The following is an 18,274-nucleotide window of genomic DNA, read 5'->3' as shown; positions in this document are numbered from 1 at the left end:
GATAACATAGGATAAGATAAAATAAAAAATAAACCTTTATTGATCCCCACAGGACAAAATAATGTGTTGCAGGACCACAAGGGCAGAAATGAGTCCAGATACATGAAGGTAAAAATCAATAGATAAATAATTTTAAGTATTTTGAATAAGAATTAAATACAATAGTAGAGGGCAGATCTCCACCAGGTTTGCCTGCAAAAAACACTGCTGTAATGATTGAATGAATACAACCGTCACCTGGCTGACCCCTTGTACAAGATATCATTTAATTGCATGAAAATAAACTACACTGCAATCATACAAATCGTGTGCGTTGACTTTCGGTGTTGACATGGCAACGTATATACACTGGCCTTTATAAGCGGCAGTTATAATTTACGCAAAAAAAAAATATATGAGTGATGGCAACCAAGACATATCCTTTAGCCTGCAGCAATGACTTGGCATAAAAAATATTATGCAGAATGCGAGTTTGGTGGCGGACAGACACAGAGGTGCACACTCTTGGAGGCACGCACACATGACCAATCGCATTATCCTCTTACGAAGAACTCTAAAAGAGCAATGACACTCAAAGTTTGAGGTAGTTTTGAACAAGCGGAGTCAATACCCCAGGAAGAGTCGTTGTCTCTAAGATTGATTGGTTGGTGATCTCTGGGAAATGCAGTTCAGAAACAGCACAGCAACAAAACTTGAGGCAGAATCAACACAGACGTGTTGTTTACGTTGTCTCAAACAGATGTGGTAAAAGTGACCTATCCTGTCTAAGGAGTGCACAGACAGACTGACGGAGGACCAGGTGTTACCGAGGTGAGGAACATCTGTAAAGGTCTGCTGCGGTGGACGCTGAGCCCGAGGGGACGAATCTTTACCAGCCTCCTTCTCGCCTGATGTCATAACTCGCTTCGTCATTCTCCACTATTCACCGCCGTAACAGCTGACAGAGCTTGAAGCCAAAGATGACACAGCCTGTTGGAAAGCCTTGGATGTGGGATTTCTCTTTGTGAACGTCTTGTTTTCAATACAAGTGCGATCACAAAGGAGCTTCTGTAAATCTATCAATGAGCAAAGCAAATGAAAGAGACCGTCCTGTACAATATGTCACATGCAGCATGAAGCATCACAAATGGAGTGTCAGTGAGAACAAAAGCACTTGCTGTTCCTTTCTGCTCAATAGGAGGCTTCAGAAATCAATAAAGATGCCATTGTTTAAGGTTGAGGTTTATACTTTTCAATATATGAGCTGTCAATGGGCGAAGGCAGGTTACACCCTGGACAGGTCGCCAGCCTATCACAGGGCTCAATATATGATACTGCTTCTTTTGTCATATCTTATGAATTTTTGTATCTTTATATTATGTTTTGGCTGCAAGGTTTATTTCCAAAAGCTATAATCATTGAGAAATGCAGGTGGATTTGCCTTTAGTATAACTGAAAAATCACATTTATCTATGTGAATTAAAGGCAAACACTGTGTGTGTGTGTGTGTGTGTGTGTGTGTGTGTGTGTGTGTGTGTGTGTGTGTGTGTGTGTGTGTGTGTGTGTGTGTGTGTGTGTGTGTGTGTTTGTGGGGGTCAAACCAGGACAGCAGCAGCTCCTCTGAGGGGTTTGTTTGTTGAAACAGGACATGCTGGAGAACACAGAGGGCAGTGTGTGTGGGATCTGACCCGAGAAAGTGACTTTGTGAAAAAAAACACCCAAAAAAACAACCTGTCAGAAATGTGTTTCAGCTGCAGATGTCTGTTAACGGATCAGAGAGGCTGCAGCTCCTCCGGATGAGCCGCTGATCAATGTGCAATCAGTCAGCGCCCACTCATGGTTGTGAGTAAGAGTACTTTACAGACAAGCAGATAAAAGACATAAAAAGAAACCTGTTAAAAGAACACATAAAAGATAAGATGAATGAAAGTAGAATAAAGGATTAAGAAGGACGAGTGCATTAAATCAACTAATAAAAAATAAATGAGAACCACCGTCACACTCCAGATTTGAAGCTAGTGGAAGAAGAAAGTGTAGAGACTAATGTGGTTTGTTTTTTGGTTTTTTTATGAGAACTCTAACAGCTGCATTTTGCACAAGCTGAAGCTGTTTGATGGTCATTTTTTCTAGGAAGGCCTGTGAGTAGTCTACCCTGCTGTAAATAACAGCATGAATGGGTTTGCATGAATCATGTTTTGACATAAAGCCTCTAAGTTATTTAAGATGGTAAAAACCTGATAAAGATATTGTTTTTACATGTTTTTTAAAACTGACATCGACATCAATCTCTCTTATTTTCCCCCAAATAAGAAAAAACCTGTATAAACTATGACATGGAACAGTGGGGTCAGAGGTCAGGCCTTAAAAGACTTCCACCTAAACAAAACCTCACAAAAACAGTGACGTAGATGTTAAAGCATCCTCTAAACCTCCGTCTTTAGCGGAGGTGAATGATATATTCCGATGGCAGCAAATCAAACAGAAGGTCTGAAGAAGTCTCCCTCTAATCATACCCGTGTCTGTAACGAGAGGAAACAGCTGCTGAGGAGGTTTTTAAAAAGCCACGATGTTTCCGTCACCTCTGACTCTCCTCTGCTGACGCTCACTGAGTCATGGAGGGAGGAGAGAGACCGAGCATCATGTTCAGGTGTTTATGTGGCTCACACTTATGGGCCGAAGAAGTCATAAATCATCTGAAGAGGGCAGATAAAGCAGTCGACAGTTCTCTCATAAACATATCAGTGTTGATTTATTTATGTTAAATATGCAAAACCTCCCGCCACTCAAAGAGTTAAACGATGCAATGCTGCAAAATCGTAATAAGAGACACCTTTATTGTTGTACGTGTGCACATGCATAATAAGATTATTTTTTTTTGCATCTCTCTCGATGTAGTTGCAACAATGCTGGACAAATAAAGGTAAATAATAGTCAGGATTGTTACGTACTGTTATGTACTGAAGTTATATATATAAGCACAGATGACCAATAATGAAATATAATAAAAAATAATACATCTATACAAGTCACATGTGCTGTAAGTAGTAAACAATACATATAGTGCAAATAAATAAATATTTGTAATACATTTAAATAAAACTTGATAGATTTGAATTAAACTTTTAGATACAAAAAAGTACTGTTAAATGTGAATAAATACATTTAAAAGATTACATTTGAATTTCAATAAAATTGATTTTAATTAAATTAATTTATAACAAATTAGTAAAAAAAAAACACTTTGCACTTTAAGTAATGTTGTAAATTGAATTGACACAGAATATTGGGACTTTAAAGTGGACAGTTGGCATCAAACATTAAAATACAAACATGAAAAATAACACCACATACTGTAGTTTGGTGTATTTTTGTCCAGGGGCTGTTTTTCATGGTTTGGACAAGGCTCTTCATTTTCAATGAAGGGAAATCTGAATACTGAATAGTTTGCTTCAAACATTCTGGCAACAGTTTGTTCCTGTTTCAACATCACAATTCTAGCCCCTTTAGAAAAAGGCTGTTCTCAGTTTGGTGTTGAAGAACCTGATTGTTCTGCACAGAGCCCTGACCTAAATCACATTTTAATTTTTTTCCATGACCTGGAACGGCGAGGCCGACCTGATCCTCCAACATCAGTGTGGGACCTCGTTAATGATCTTGTGGCTGAATGTGAACAAATCCCTTCCCTTTGGCTATATAACATATATTTATGCATTTCTTAAGTCATCCCACTAGAGGGAGTTGTTGCATTGTAAAAGCTGAGGCGAGCAACTCAAAAAGTGAGTCAGGAGATTTCATAAAAGACAATTTTCTATTTCTATTCACATTCACACGGTGGATGGTGGAGCCTTTTCCAGCATGCACCTCAGCTGAATAACACCTAGATGTTTTCCACTCCATGCTCAGACTCAGCACAGATATTTCACACACTGATATTCTTATTTATTGGTAGTTTAGAGTCTTTGATCCAGCTGACCTGTGGAGAACTGAGGCCTGGAGAGAACATGCAAACACGGCAGAGAACGGGATCAAACCGAAGGGTCTATCCTCAGTGGAGGACGATACAGCAGCTGAACCACCAACAAGGACAATACAGTGTTTCTGCTAACTTTTGCTCCTTAAATACAAATCATATATTCCATATTCTCTTATCATTTTGGATGTTTTTTTTTTCTTCTCATTACAGGAAGCCACTAATTTGCATTAAATTCTGTATAGTATGAAAACAAACTTGCATTATGTCGGTACTGTTTGTTTGTTTGTTTGTTTGTTTGTTTGTATCTTTGTCTGGGAAGGGGAGGGAACAAGAATAAGAAAAAAACAAAAGAGTAAGAATTAAAACATTCATAAACAATAGAGGAATACATATTAAGCGTATTAAAAGTTATACTGACACCAGTGCAAAATAGAAACGCAGTAAGAGTAAGATAGGTTTATCAAAAATGATTCAATTAAAATAGGAAAAGTTCATTTCAGCAACAGAAGTATAAAAACAAAAGTAAAAATATAAAGTGTATAATATGCAACACTAATGCGTAATAGATACTGTCATTTTTATTGTGCAAATGAACATCAAGTTTTCATTGATTTGTCACCAATGATATGAAAATGAATGGAAGCAAATAGCTGCTTGAAAAGTAGGAAAATGACATCCATTATACATTAAAAACACTTGAAAGCACGGCTATTGTCCTTTGATTCTTCACCATTACACCAGGCGGGTAGGTTTCTAGTAGAGCGTATGACCCTCCAAATGATGTCAGGTGGAACAGACAAACTGACCCCCGCACAGAGGAGCGTTGAGCTCCAGCAGCTGGAGGTAACATCTCATTCTGCCATGAGCTCACCGTCCAATCGCGTCCCGTCTAGCGTGGAGGTAACAGAGCCGTGTCTGTGTTCTCTCGTCCTCCTGTTATGTCTGCTTTGGTCCCTCACTGAGAACCTTTGGAAAAATGATTTTGCATCCTGATCAGGAAGTGTTGCAGGTTGTGGAGGTTGTTTCTGTCCATGCAAATGTCTTGTTTTGTTTTTTGTTTGTTATTATATTTTCAACCATATCTACCTTCAGCCCAGGAGCTTAGTTGGGATTTAAATTCACCATGGATGAACTTTACTTTGTTATACTTTTAAATATGCTATCCCTATCTAACCCTAGTTGGTGCCTCTCATACATCAAACAGCCAACCAGTATTTTTCTAATTGTCATCTGCTCACCTGGATCAAATAATAATTATTTCAGCTAAAGCAGATTTTTAACCTTTCATTTTACGATGTGACTGTTTTTAATCCAAATGGAGAACTTCTACATGTATCATTTCTTGAATTAACAAATAGCAAAAATGAAGGGAAGCGGCTACGAATATGTTTTATTGTGCAGCAGATGGATTATTATCATTTTTTGTTATCCATATTGACCGAAGAGTCTTGGACACATACTTTTGGTCCTGAACTGTCTTCATGTTTTGGGTCCTACAGTCACAATGAGGATAAATTAAAGGTAATTATAGATATTTTAGATGATATGCCTCCAAATTTGTGATGATTTGGAGAAAGGCCGTGCTCAAAAACCAGAACAGAAATGGTTTTCCCAAATTGCTGTTGAAAGAGTTAACTGGCCTGCACAAAGCTCTGACTTTAACCCAAACCAGCACCTGAACTGGAATGCCGACTACGATCCAGGACTTACGGACCAACGCTGGTCCCTGACCTGACCGTCCTCTTGAGGCTGAACGGGAGCAAAATCCCTGCAGCCTGGTGGCAAAATCCTGCAGCTTTCCCAGAAGATTGGAGGATGTTGTAGCAGAAAATCGATGCCCATGGTTTTGAAAATGATCAAACCAATCACATATAGTTATGTTTGGTTTTCCACATATTTATTGGCCATTTACTCTGACAAAAATGTCATGAGACACAAACTGGGACTTGTCTTCAACCAGTGTCGGCTCCATAAATTGAAACAAGGCAGCAGTTAGCAGCTCACACTGTTCTCCCCTTTTGTGTCCTTGAATGCCCCTTGAAGGATTAAAACAATGAACCTCTGTTGGGTCGAGTGTTACAAATGTTTCTTTTGAACAATTCGGTTTACAGTCAGAGTCCAGGCTTGCCTCGGGCTGCATAATTATGTGCCTGCTTATGGTGGAAATTAAGTTAAATTAAGTAAAGAGACTTGACTGTAGTCTCTCTAGCATTGCCCAACACCTATGTGTTTATCGAGTAACCATGGCGATGTTGTGCCAGGCCCGGGGGGGAAGCCTGTGAGCAGCACTACTGACACAGACACATACAAGTACTACAACTGCTGCTGGAAATTATTTTTCAGCTGCTTTTGCTTCGGCTTCATTATGTGTTTTTTTTTCCACCAGTAGCTTAAACTGGCTGGTCCCTGCAATCCGGATGAATGAAACCAGTCACCAAGTATCTGCTGTGAGTCACTGCACAATTAGATTTGCTATGACTCAATATCACAAGTAAAAAAAAAAAGAACAAAAAATCCACTGTTTGTGTTTGACTTTTATAAAAGGCACGCGCTAAAGAAACTGAAGATGACAAACCAAACAAATGCACACTGGATTATATTAAATTTTAATGTGCACAGCGTGATATTGTACAGTAAAAGCAACAAAGGGGGGAAAAAAACATATTTTCTTATAAAAAATATCACCTTTGGAGCTTAAAAACACTCAATTCAAGGTACAGGTGCTGTGATATTACCATCCCTGTGAGAAGACAGCAGGTAGACTGAAGGTGACGGAGTCAAAGCGTAGCGTAGTGTCTCAATATAGCATACCCCCCACCCCACCCCCCTCCCCATTGCAGAAACCCCATCCAATAGTCCCTCCCTCCGCCCATCTCTGGGTCGGGAGGCATCAGTTTGACGCTTATCAGCGTCGTGTCCACAGTCAATTTACTTGGGGTAAAAATTAAAAACAAAAAAACAAAAAAAGATGAATGGGTTGCAAAATAATGACCAGATAACAACTTAAATGCATTAAAAAAAAAATATCACACATTCCATCTCACATTATCTTAATTCCAATGCATTAACCTGTGCAAGTACCACAGCGCATAAGAAACATCTCCACACAAGCTTGTCACTGCACCACCCAGAGCGCAGAGCGTCCAAAAGTGACCGCTAGTATTCTGCTACCTCTGCTAATATAGACAGGAGATCTCCAATAGTGCTATTCACTAACAATACTTTCCCATAGATTAGTGCACTGGAATGAGGCCATAGCTTGTATACAGTACATACAGGATAGTAAAACAACATCATACAAGTTAAACCCACAAAGTTCTTCATATTCATAGTGTAGGGAAAAAAAAGAAGCATTCACTATGGGACTATGGTGCATTTAAGAGCTTCACTGGAAAATAAAAAAGGCCAAAGTTGGTCAGTAAACCCACAAAGGAGTTCAAAAAGAATCATTTATGTAAAAAAAAAATGAAATGCTGACAATCTCAGTCAAACACACGAGGATAATGGTGATGATGGAGTTTTTGGTTTTGAGGTGGAGATGGAGCAAAGCGAGTGAGCTGAGATGCAGATGGTGGGGCAGGCGTGTGGCGGTGGCGGACGGCGAGTTGCTGGCAAGGGCGAAGCAGGTGCATGCAGGAACGAGGGCAGGTTCAGTGTGTCAGACTGCTGGGAAGCCAGGGGAAAGGGGGAAGGACAGGGGGGCGGCTGGCTTTGGTGGGTTGGAGGTCACGGGGGGGGGGGGGGGGGAGCGGATGGAGGGATGTTGCTGTGCTGTTTCGGCTCGCAGGCTTGTTTTGATTTTGCTGAGTCAGATAGAATTTGGCAGCGCTCACTCGTTCTCTCCGCTTTGACCCCCCCTAACCCCCGACGTCCAGCCGCCCTGCCCTGCCCAACGGCTCCAAAAAAACCAAAAAAACACAAACACTAATAAGCGCCAGAGAAGACGGTGGTACAACCTGACATCCCCTCTTCACATGAATCACTCAGAGTGAGAAGCTCTCCACAAAAAGAATGGAAGGAATTTACATCATTTGGCAAAAAATGACAGAAAAACAGAAATGAAGCTTGGTCGCTTGCTTGATAAAAATTAACAGAGAGGAATAAAAAAAACTAAAAAACAACAACAAAAACCCCGGAGAACGACCCTTTGATTTCCTGTGCCCACCCGTTTGGTAACGCCAACACTGGAGAGAAACAAACAGCTGGTGGAAAAAGGCGGGGTCAGGTGCCATGTGACCACGCCTCTTCACTTCCAGCTCTGGAAAAGTCTCACCTCGCGTTTTCCAGAGGTCTATTTTTTCTTCTTCTTCTTCTTCTCTGTTGTGACTTTTCCCTCCATCTGTGTTGCTCTAGCCCTCCCGTCTTCCCTCCCCCTCTTTCCGTTAATCCTCCTCCTCCCTTTTTCGTGGACGTTAAACCTCCTTGGTCGTGCTGATTCGGATGCTGCTGAGGCACTTGCCCATGGCCTCGAACAGCGGGTCGCAGAAGGTGTGCACGCAGATGGAGTACACGCGGCTGACGCAGTGGATCTCGATCAGGTAGCTCTTGACGCACGGCACCACGGCCCAGATGTGCAGGAAGGACAGGATGGCGAAGAAGATACCCCAGATCAGCGCCAGGGGGATGCCGACCAGGGCCGTCAGCAGCCGGTAGCACCAGTACTTGGTGACGGTGAAGGTGGTGAAGCTAGCTTTCCACACGCCGTCGAAGCTGTAGGTCCCTTCAGGCTCGGCGATCACGTCCTCAAAGTCTACCTGAAGACGGAGGAAGAAGAAGAAGAGTAAGAATATGTTGGCAAAAAAAGAACTGGAGCAAGTCTTTCTACCGTTTGACTAGTATTTTGAAACCTAGCGTTTGGCATTTAGGCAGTCGCCATCTTGTTTTTTTTGCAACCAGAAGTGATACGACAGGGTGGAGCTATGAATAAGCGCTGAATAAGACACTTTTAGGCGACCAAAATGTTTCATTTAAGTTTCATATACTGAAAACACTGTGAAAGGGTTAAAGTTCTAAGAAGAAAACTACTACCACGTTGTTTTAGCGACCTGTCAATCACAAGGTAGCCCCGCCCTAAAGCATACTCTTTATTATGGTCTATTTGACTCTAAATGGACCATAATTTACTAAATGAACATAATGCTGTATTGAAGAAGACTTGAAACTAGAGATTAGGACCATAAACTCATGTTTACAATGTTTACTGAGGGAATAAATCAAGAGAGAAGTAGAGTCATTTTCTCATAGACTTCTATACAATCAGACCTCTTTTTGAAACCGGAGGCCAATAGAGGTAATGCAGGTTTAAAGACACTTCCACATTGGCTTCACTCATCAGAAGTGGAGGTTGCCGCCTGGTCTTGTGAGAGAATCAATCATTTATAGAATATGATTTTACAATTACATTGGGCACAAAAGGCTCTGCCCTTAAAGTAGTTTGAAGAAAGCCAGCAGCAGCGAGGATTATATGAGAGAACCAATGCCCCCTTAGCAAACACATGCATCATATCAGGTACACCTGCATGAATCTGATTGGATGTTTCAGTCAGCTGGTTTACAAAGCAGCTGCTAGATGAGCCACTGATGATGAAGCTAACGTCAGCCTGACTTTAGTGCTTTGTCTGAATTTATGCAAGCTCCATTTTAACTGCCATAGATTTACATGTTTTTTACATGTCTCATCATTACGACTTGTTGAATACCTCTATCCGCCGCCAATATTGTTTCACAAGAGCCCTGATATAGTGCAAGTTAAACTTTCACACAGACGCTACAGTCCTTTCCGTATAATTTCCATATAAATCAGCAACTTCACTCCCTGTTGGAGGGTGGGATTCCTAGCAAGATTCCCATCTCCCCTTGCAGAGACTGGTACACAGTCTCACCACCAACCAACACACCGCCCTGCCCGAAAATACTGATTGCTACACACACACAAAATCTGTATCTGGCATCTGCTTCACTTTCTGCAAAGGATCTTTGTCTCCAGAGCATCTCGAAAACATCAAACTCAGATGGATGGATGGATAGATCTATAGATAGATGTAAAGATGTATAGATGCTTAGATGTAAAGATAGGTGGATGGTTGGATGGATGGATGGATGGATGGATGGATGGATGGATGGATGGATGGATGGATGGATGGATGGATGGATGGATAGATAGATAGATAGATAGATAGATAGATAGATAGATAGATAGATAGATAGATAGATAGATAGATAGATAGATAGATAGATAGATAGATAGCCACAGATGGAGCAGATGTAGCTGTCTGTCTGTTTGGCGGTTTAAAGACACCACGTCAACATTTGATATCTAAATAATTCTCAGACTAAATCGAGTTCCTAGAAGCTTTTAGCCGATGTAAACACTCGCTGTGTGGTACGTCTTTGGAAGAATTCTGCGGTGCACAGAATGTGTTTTACATTTCTGTTTTGTGTGGAATAAACAAAGAAAACCTGTAAAGTTAGTGTGACCAGTGACGGTGAAACAACCTGCAGAAAAACTCAACGTTCATCAGCAGAAAAAAAAAGCCAGAAACGGAGACGTCTCTGCACCGCCCTCCTCCACCTCCCATCAGGACGAACAGGAACATGGTGCTTCTTTTCTCTGTAAACACATCTCTCAGGCTGTTAAATGTGACAATCCCTGTGAGTGTCCGTGACCTGGGCATATTCTCTCCCTCTCATTTTCTCCACCGGCTTCTGAGCGTAGAGTCAATATTTATTTTACAGTTACTTGGAGACGGTGTCTCGTCTAACAGACTCGTTGTCCTACTGAGGGCCGATGGCTGCAATATCAATAAGTCACGCAGATATTATCCAGTGTCACCCTGACAGTGAAATGGAAAAGTCCTAAGTGAGATACTATCCAGTGTTTGGAAGACGTGATGCCCACTTACACAAGCTGACTGGCGGTATCAAAGACATTATGGTTTACTTTTTTCCATTTTAGATCTCTTAAAAAGAACTTTATCTTTTAATCGATACCCACATCTCAATTTTAAGACACCGAATCATCCGATTTGTAATGCTTTATATTTATGCTTGAATGGAGATATTTGTCATCATTTAAAGGCTGCACAACTACTCACGCTATATCTGTCTGTTAAATGCTAAGCTGTTAGCTTAGTTTATAGCAGCATGAAGACTAGAGGCAAGGGTTAAAAGCTAGCTAGCTCTGGCCGGAGGTAACCAGCATCTCTGAAACTCTAATTTACTTAGTAACTTGTTTAATCTGTACAAAAACCAAGCAAACCTTAGTGTCAAAACATCAAGTTGTGTTTTTACAGTGAGAAAAGTCAGTATTTCTGGCCAACAAGTCGGCAACATTTCAAATCCCAACTTGACGTTTTAACACTTTGCTTTTGCACGGATTAAACAAATTGACTTAATCGTCAATTTATCGTTGACTTCGCTGTGTGCCCAATTTTGCGAGCTTTTTCACCCCTTTTAAATATGTATGACTCCACATACTTCGATCTTCTGACCTTACTCAGCAGGAAAATGAATAAACACATTTCCCTAATAAATCTGCCAGGGCAGGAAGGACATTTCACTGTTCCAGTAATTTTCAAGATATGAAACAAGAAAGAACAAGGGAGGTAGCTACTTTAGAATTAAGAAAAATGTTAACTTAATTGAAAAAAATCAACACTTTTAGAAACATTTTTCACTTGTTCTAAAAACTTTGGAGACAAAAAAGATATTTACGTCTAGAATTCACTTTGTGCAGACTATAAAACACATCTTAAAGCTCACTTTTATCCTGTTATTCATTATGTTAGAGTAAATATGTTATTTTTTCAATCCTGGATGTCTTATTTTGTAACAGAGCTCTCTTTTGCCTCCAACAGAAGTTTGTAAGTCCAATTCTATAACTCCAAGCAGCAGCATAAAGCTTCTCTCACAGCACCAACTGGCTGCTCTCACGACAGCCTTATAATATAAATCTGACTGCAGCCACAAAACCAGCGCTGCGTCCATTCAGTTTTTCCATAGCTACAAATTTTAAAGTGGACCCACTCTGCTGCAGTTTCCAGGACTTTGATTGCAGAGCGGCACAGAAACAACCACAGCGGGATGGTGGAGAGTGAAGCTGTTTGGTGCTTTTTAAAAAGTTTTCTTTTTAAATGCTGTTCTGTTTGCAACAATTTGAGGAATCGTTAGCGTAAGTTTGGCAAAAGCATTAACTTCAGATTCAACTGTTTGGTTTGAATTTTTTGCTTCTTCAGACTTCACCCTGAAATTACTTCATTGCTATATGAAGACTTCTGTAAATACAATACTTTTTGATCAAAGTAAGGATGTTTTTGAGGGAGAACATCACAAAATTCCACAATTTCTGACTTATTCCTCAAGATTTTGCAGTTTCTGAATCAAGAAATTCAATAATTTAGACATCTACATTATAAAAACACCACAATCTTGTGTTCTTTTACTGCAGCGGGCCGGTTATGCTTGGTCAAAGCCTAAATCAGAGGAGTCTCGGGTCAGCATGTGACGAGACGGCAAGGCGACCGTATTATGGAGCTAATAAGGCAATGTGCTATTTCCAGAGCTCTATCTTCAGGCTGTCAACTATGCTTGAATAGACAAAGTGGGTCGCTGGTGGAGAAGGCCAGAGTGAAGCACATTAATGGACTCTTCTGTTGGTTTGAGAGTTTCGGTTAAAGTTGGAGGAGATGTTTGGTTTGATTTAGGAGAGATTAGGATGATTGGCAGCGGAGACATCAGACACAGGCTGTAGGTTTTGTTTTACATCAGAATAGTTTCACTTAGGTGTACTTTTGATTCAGAAATCATCTAAAAAGAACAAGTTTATATAATGCAAATTGAAACTCAGAGAACAAATGAATTTGGCACATTGGCCTGGATAATAACTACTTGCTAAATATCAAACTTTAAGAATCTTGGATGTTAACATCTCTTTTGCACATATTTTTGCGATGTATTCATAGATTTGTTGAATTTGCATGAGATCTGGATGGAAAGAAATCCTACTGATGCTGAAAGAGTTTGCATAAATAAGCACGACGAGACGTCTCAACCCAACATGTGATCGTTTAGTTCTGATAAAAGCACAGAAATAGTCAAAACTGAAGGTGTGAAATCCTCACAAAACAATGAGGATAAATCTATAAACATTCCAGAATGAGGTGGTCAAGTAAAAATAATCTACTTCTAATCATAGGCTCTGCCGTCCCAGAGGGAGTGTTTCATTCCTTTCATTTTGACCTGAAGGACTTTGGATCAAACTTCTCACAACTCCCTTTAGAAAATGGTCTCCAGAGGGAGCATTTCCATTCCTGTCTGCTATATAAAGACCAACAAACTCTCCAGAGGAAGGAATAAAAAATAAAAAACTCTTCGCAGGGCAAACGCCACATGCATGTCGGTAATGGAACAGGGTTTGATGTGGCCAGGTGATTGAGGCCAGCTGCAGCAGCAACAAGAGAACAGCTTGTGTTCCTTTTCTTACAGGAATGCACTGTGTGTGTGTGTTTGTGTGTTTGTGTAAACTACATACAGCATGTCTGCATGTGAGGGGTTGGGGGGGGGTGTTCGCTGGAAGGGATTCCCTGCTTGTGCTTTTCATTGGGGCACACCAAACACACGCTTCCACTTGGCAGAGCTGTTTCATTGACCTCAAAGCACCTCAGCGGCTCACTGTAGAAACTACCGGCTCATCAGAGTCAATTCTGAGATCCAGAGGGACACAGTGGGCATCTTTGGGTTCCTAACCATCAAAAGCATTTCTTTAGTTTAGTTTTCAGAGCCTTTACTTAAAGGAACAATTAATAGATTACATAAAACCAATGGAATCTATTCGTTTTATTAGTATATGCGTTTCCACGTAGGCCACCGTAGTTCTTCTACACATTTGGCACATGGGAGTTGGTAAGTTTTAGTTGGTCGCAATCTGCAACCTCGCCACTAGATGCAGCCAAATCCTCCACAGTAGAACTTTAAAGGGGACATATCATGCTCTTTTTGAAGTTCATATCTGTATTTTGTATCTAAAATAACATGTTTACATGCTTTAACGTTCAAAAAAACTCTTTATTTTTCTCAAACTGTCCGTTTGAATACATCTGTATTCAACCTCTGTCTGAAACGCTCCGTTCTAGCGCCTGTCTCTTTAAGCCCCCCCTTCTGAAAAAAAGCCCAGTCTGCTCTGATTGGCTGGCGAGAAAAATATGATGCACATTTGCAAAGGTTGTTCTAAAGCCATAGGTTGAGATACTCAGATGGGGGGCAGTATATTCTAATGAGCCTGCATGTGAAATAGGAAACTAAATCTGATTGGCTGGTTGAATCACATGTTTTCTGATGTAGCACACAAAAAACTGAATGGGTTGTCTTATTTCACATTTTGTGGGTTGGTGAGCACTCCAGATATCCAAGTGTACAGGCATTAAAAAAAGTGAGGTTTTAAGTCCCCTTTAAGCAAAAGTCACAATAACACAATGCAAAACAAGATACTCCATTAAAAGTAAAAGTATGATAAGAAAGATGCACTCAAAGTAAAAGTGCTAATTTAGCGTTCTTCAATTTATTGTGACCTGTGATTGGCCCACTACTGCAGCAGCTACAACCCATACAGCCAGGAATGCGTGGTTCTGAACACAGAGATATCTGCTAGCTGGGCGGCTAGCAGCTAACTGTGCTAACCCCCGTGGGGAAGGCGATATCAGCAGTCACCTCAGTATGAGCGCTTAGCCAGTGGGACCACAGCTTTCATGCACGTGATGGGCATCACAGTAAACACTCTATATAGTATTGGTATTAGCCATTTTTAAAAACGATACTAAGCGTCAGCCGAAGCAGCTTAACATACCTTTGGGGATGTTTGATTCTCACTAGAAGACTGCATTGTATTTTATATGGTCATTTGAAAATCTCAATCGGCAACTAGTTTCTGTAGCTGGAAATCCTTTGATTGTACTAGATGAATATACTTGAATAAACTAAAAGCGCCTCATTATTTTGTTGTACTAAAGTAAATATACATATACTTCAAGCCTCTGGCTCTCTACAGTTCCCTACAAAAGTTTTTACAGCGCATGTGATTTTGGACAATTTCACCAGCAGTCTGTTTGAGTTGATTAGAGAGGGGCGGGACAATCACCAAGCTGCATTCTATTCTGAGACTGGAAGGAGAGTCTGACTCACTGTCACAATGGAGGAGAACTGGGAGGGAGAGAAAGCAGAGAGTGGTGGAGGAAGTGAAGGCAAAGTCGCTTTGGTGAAACTGTTCATGTGGCAGAACTGGAAGAAGGATATTAATCCGACTATGCTTTTTGTAGCATTTTTCCTTTGTTTTTCATACTTCCAATACACTAAATGTACCTTCTTTCCCTTGCCAAAAAATAGCAATTGTGAATTTATCACATGTGAAGCAAATTTCACATATTTGCCACATGGGAAAGAAGTTAGATATCCGCACATGTAGGTTTCAGACATTTCACAGGTGATACATTCACATCTTATAAGAACATATATTTGAAAATGTGAAATGTAAGACATCTCATGTGACAGCATTTCACATAATGCAGTCACATTTAGGCTTATGTGTTTTTCCCATGTGATGAATCTCACACATGCTTTTTGTTCTCATTCTGAATACTTCACAAGCATCCGAAGATGGTACTTTGATTTAATGGATGTATTTACTCTGTTTGTGATCAAAACGCCATGCCAATGAAATCAATGTCATTACAGTCAGTAATCCAATAGTTATCCAATAAGGATCTCAGCATCTTTCTACTCAATGTCAGACTGACAGTAATCATTCAGCCAATAAAAAGCACCACATGGACATTTGCTGCTCTGAGGCACCTCCAGGCATGTGGGGAAGGAGGGTGAAAGAGGGAGGGAGAGAAGGGAGTAGAATGGGAGGAAAGAAGGGAGGAGAGATGGGGAGTGGTGAGGGATATCCCCCGCAGACAGACTACTACTTGGGGTGTTTCCCTGTTTTAACAAGGCAGAGTTCAGGCATTTCAAAGAGCTGACCCCTCCCGTCCCACGCAGCGAGCCGTTTGACCCCCACAAGACCGCCCCAGCTGTGGAGCAGGGCGGCCGGGCCTCGGACAGCTCCTACAGACGCGTCAGGTGGCTTCCAGCGCACCACACCTCTGCTGCTACAACCTCTCTCTCTCTCCCTCCTTCTGCTAAACTCCTTTAAACCAAATAAACACTCCACGCAAGCCAGGCTGATCTCTTATGGAAAGAACTACACTTTTCCCCACAGCAAGGCGTGTGCAACTGTGGGAAGAATGTTGTGTTCCAACAACAGGAAATTCATAATGTTTCCTCTGCTGGTGGGAGGATGTTCCAGTTTTCAAGTCTAGATATTTACACGCGTGGATAGCTTGCCACTGAGCCTCAGTGGGCTTTCATACATCTGCAGAGTCTTTCCCATAATAGGGGAAAGCCACTGAGGGAGAGCACTGCTGGAAACCAGTGCAGTGCGCAATGGAGCTGCGCCTCTGGCACCCACAACCCCACATAACACCAGTTTGACAGCTCATTTCTGCCCAGTTTCCCAAAGTTTATTTCAGTTTACTGTGATTGTCAGGCAGCAGAAGTTAAGAGCAAACTATGCAACAGGTACTCTGGTGAAGTTATGGTTTCAGTAAATAGATAAAACTCTCAACAGCTGCAGGTTTAACTCCAAATATAAGTAACCAGCCCTCCAGGTTTGACTCACCTTGACTACATCGTCGTTTATGCGCTTCGGGTCCCGGTTGACCAGGTCGATCTCTTTGGTGTGGATGTCATCCATCGTCTTCTCGTTCATACTGTCGTTGTCCATGTCTTTGTTGTTAGGTTTGTAAATGTTCCCTTGTTTTCGGATGAACGGCGAATGCAGAAACTCCTGTGAAGGATCCGGAGGAGACAGGAGAGAGAAAGGGAAGAGAGTGAGAAAGGAGGAGGGATAGTGGATAGTGTGCAGTGCGATCGGAGTGGGAGAGAGACTGGAGCTGTGTTACCAGCCTGCCCAGCAAACAGGGATGGGTTTAAATGAGCAGAAGGCGAAGCACCACACCCCTCCATCCAGCCGCCAGGGGTGCTCACCACCCGGAGAGGAAACCAACATACTGTTGATCCAACATGTACCTGACAGCATGGAGACGCTTTTTTAAGAAGAATATTCCAAATTAAACACTTTTTTCCCAGGAGAAGCTGTTGCAGAAATATATTCACTGATATGTTTGAAGTAATTAAGTTAACAACTATATTTGTAATCCATACATGGGTACTTTTAAGCAACGTTTCCGTGTCCATCGCTTTAAAACGGTGTGCGTAAAAGGAGCACATTGCCCAGAACTACTCCGTCCTCAGTGGATATTTTAAGCACTTTCTCATTTTTTTTTATTCTATGATTTCATTATTGAGTATTCAAGCATGTTCATGATTCATGACTGGGTGAGTCTTGGTTGTGTGTTGACTCTCCTGGGAGCTTTTACGCACGGACATGGAGACGACTGTGCGTAAAAGCAACCCTCGGCTGTTCTGTTATTATAAAGTTTTAAGCAGGTTAAATCTCACACATATGTCCTAATGCATGCTCAATGATCCTTGACATTCCCCCTGAACGTGTGGGAGAAGCGTTCACAAGTAGGTGCCAGAAAATAAGATAAGGATTGTGGAAAAACAGAACATCCAAATGTCCTTCACGGATGCAAATTGTGAGGGAATAATCAGCTCCTCAATGGAGATCCATACTGTACCTCTTCTGTCTCGCCGTCCTTCAGTCCTCCTGTCATGCTGTCCTCTGGTTTGAGCAGATCAACGCGGTGAAACAGACGTGGAGACAATAAAGGAAGCAGGGTAGGAGGCGTGGAGGAGAAGTGAGAGGACCGGGGCTGTTCTCAGGGACCTGTATGGTCATCTAACTCCTGCCCTTTTCACTGGACGTGACTAGAATATGAAGATGCAAAAGAGGAAACCTGTGAGCAGAGATCAGGAGAGCCACCCAGGAACCTCCTCGACCTGAGGGGGAAAAGAGACTGACTGCCTTCTCAAACTGTAGGAGTGTTGTGACTGTACACTGGAGTGGATATACTATATTTGGGGATGGAGGAAGAGCATAATAACCTTTTTGTTCAGTGAAGTGTGGGTGTTAATTGGGAATGGCAAGGTGTGGGTATTTGCCATACCTTAGCCTGAGGGAGACCCATTCAAGTCATAGAAGAGAGAGAGGAACATATAATCAAAAGAGAAAGGAATAAATAAGGAAACTAGAAGAGCATTCAACCCTCATTTATTGAACTATTCCAGCAAATGTAAAAACCCAGTCTGTCATCTACTCTCAGA

At 41.4% G+C, this 18,274-nt stretch overlaps 1 protein-coding gene across 1 annotated transcript; it reads right to left on the bottom strand.

The window, feature by feature from the left end:
- Positions 1–6,768: 6,768 nt before the first annotated feature.
- Positions 6,769–17,938, bottom strand: cav1 (caveolin 1). The gene is made up of 3 exons (XM_054620012.1): positions 17,689–17,938; positions 16,665–16,832; positions 6,769–8,706 (listed from the first exon to the last, which is right to left on the bottom strand). Exons 1-3 carry the CDS (start codon positions 17,722–17,724, stop codon positions 8,365–8,367), a joined length of 546 nt encoding a protein of 181 aa, XP_054475987.1. The 5' UTR covers positions 17,725–17,938; the 3' UTR covers positions 6,769–8,364.
- Positions 17,939–18,274: the final 336 nt, after the last annotated feature.

Source organism: Anoplopoma fimbria, chromosome 19 (genome assembly GCF_027596085.1).
Source record: "Anoplopoma fimbria isolate UVic2021 breed Golden Eagle Sablefish chromosome 19, Afim_UVic_2022, whole genome shotgun sequence".
In the NCBI taxonomy this organism is placed as follows: Eukaryota; Metazoa; Chordata; class Actinopteri; order Perciformes; family Anoplopomatidae; genus Anoplopoma; species Anoplopoma fimbria.
This window is presented reverse-complemented; position numbering and strand designations above follow the sequence as displayed.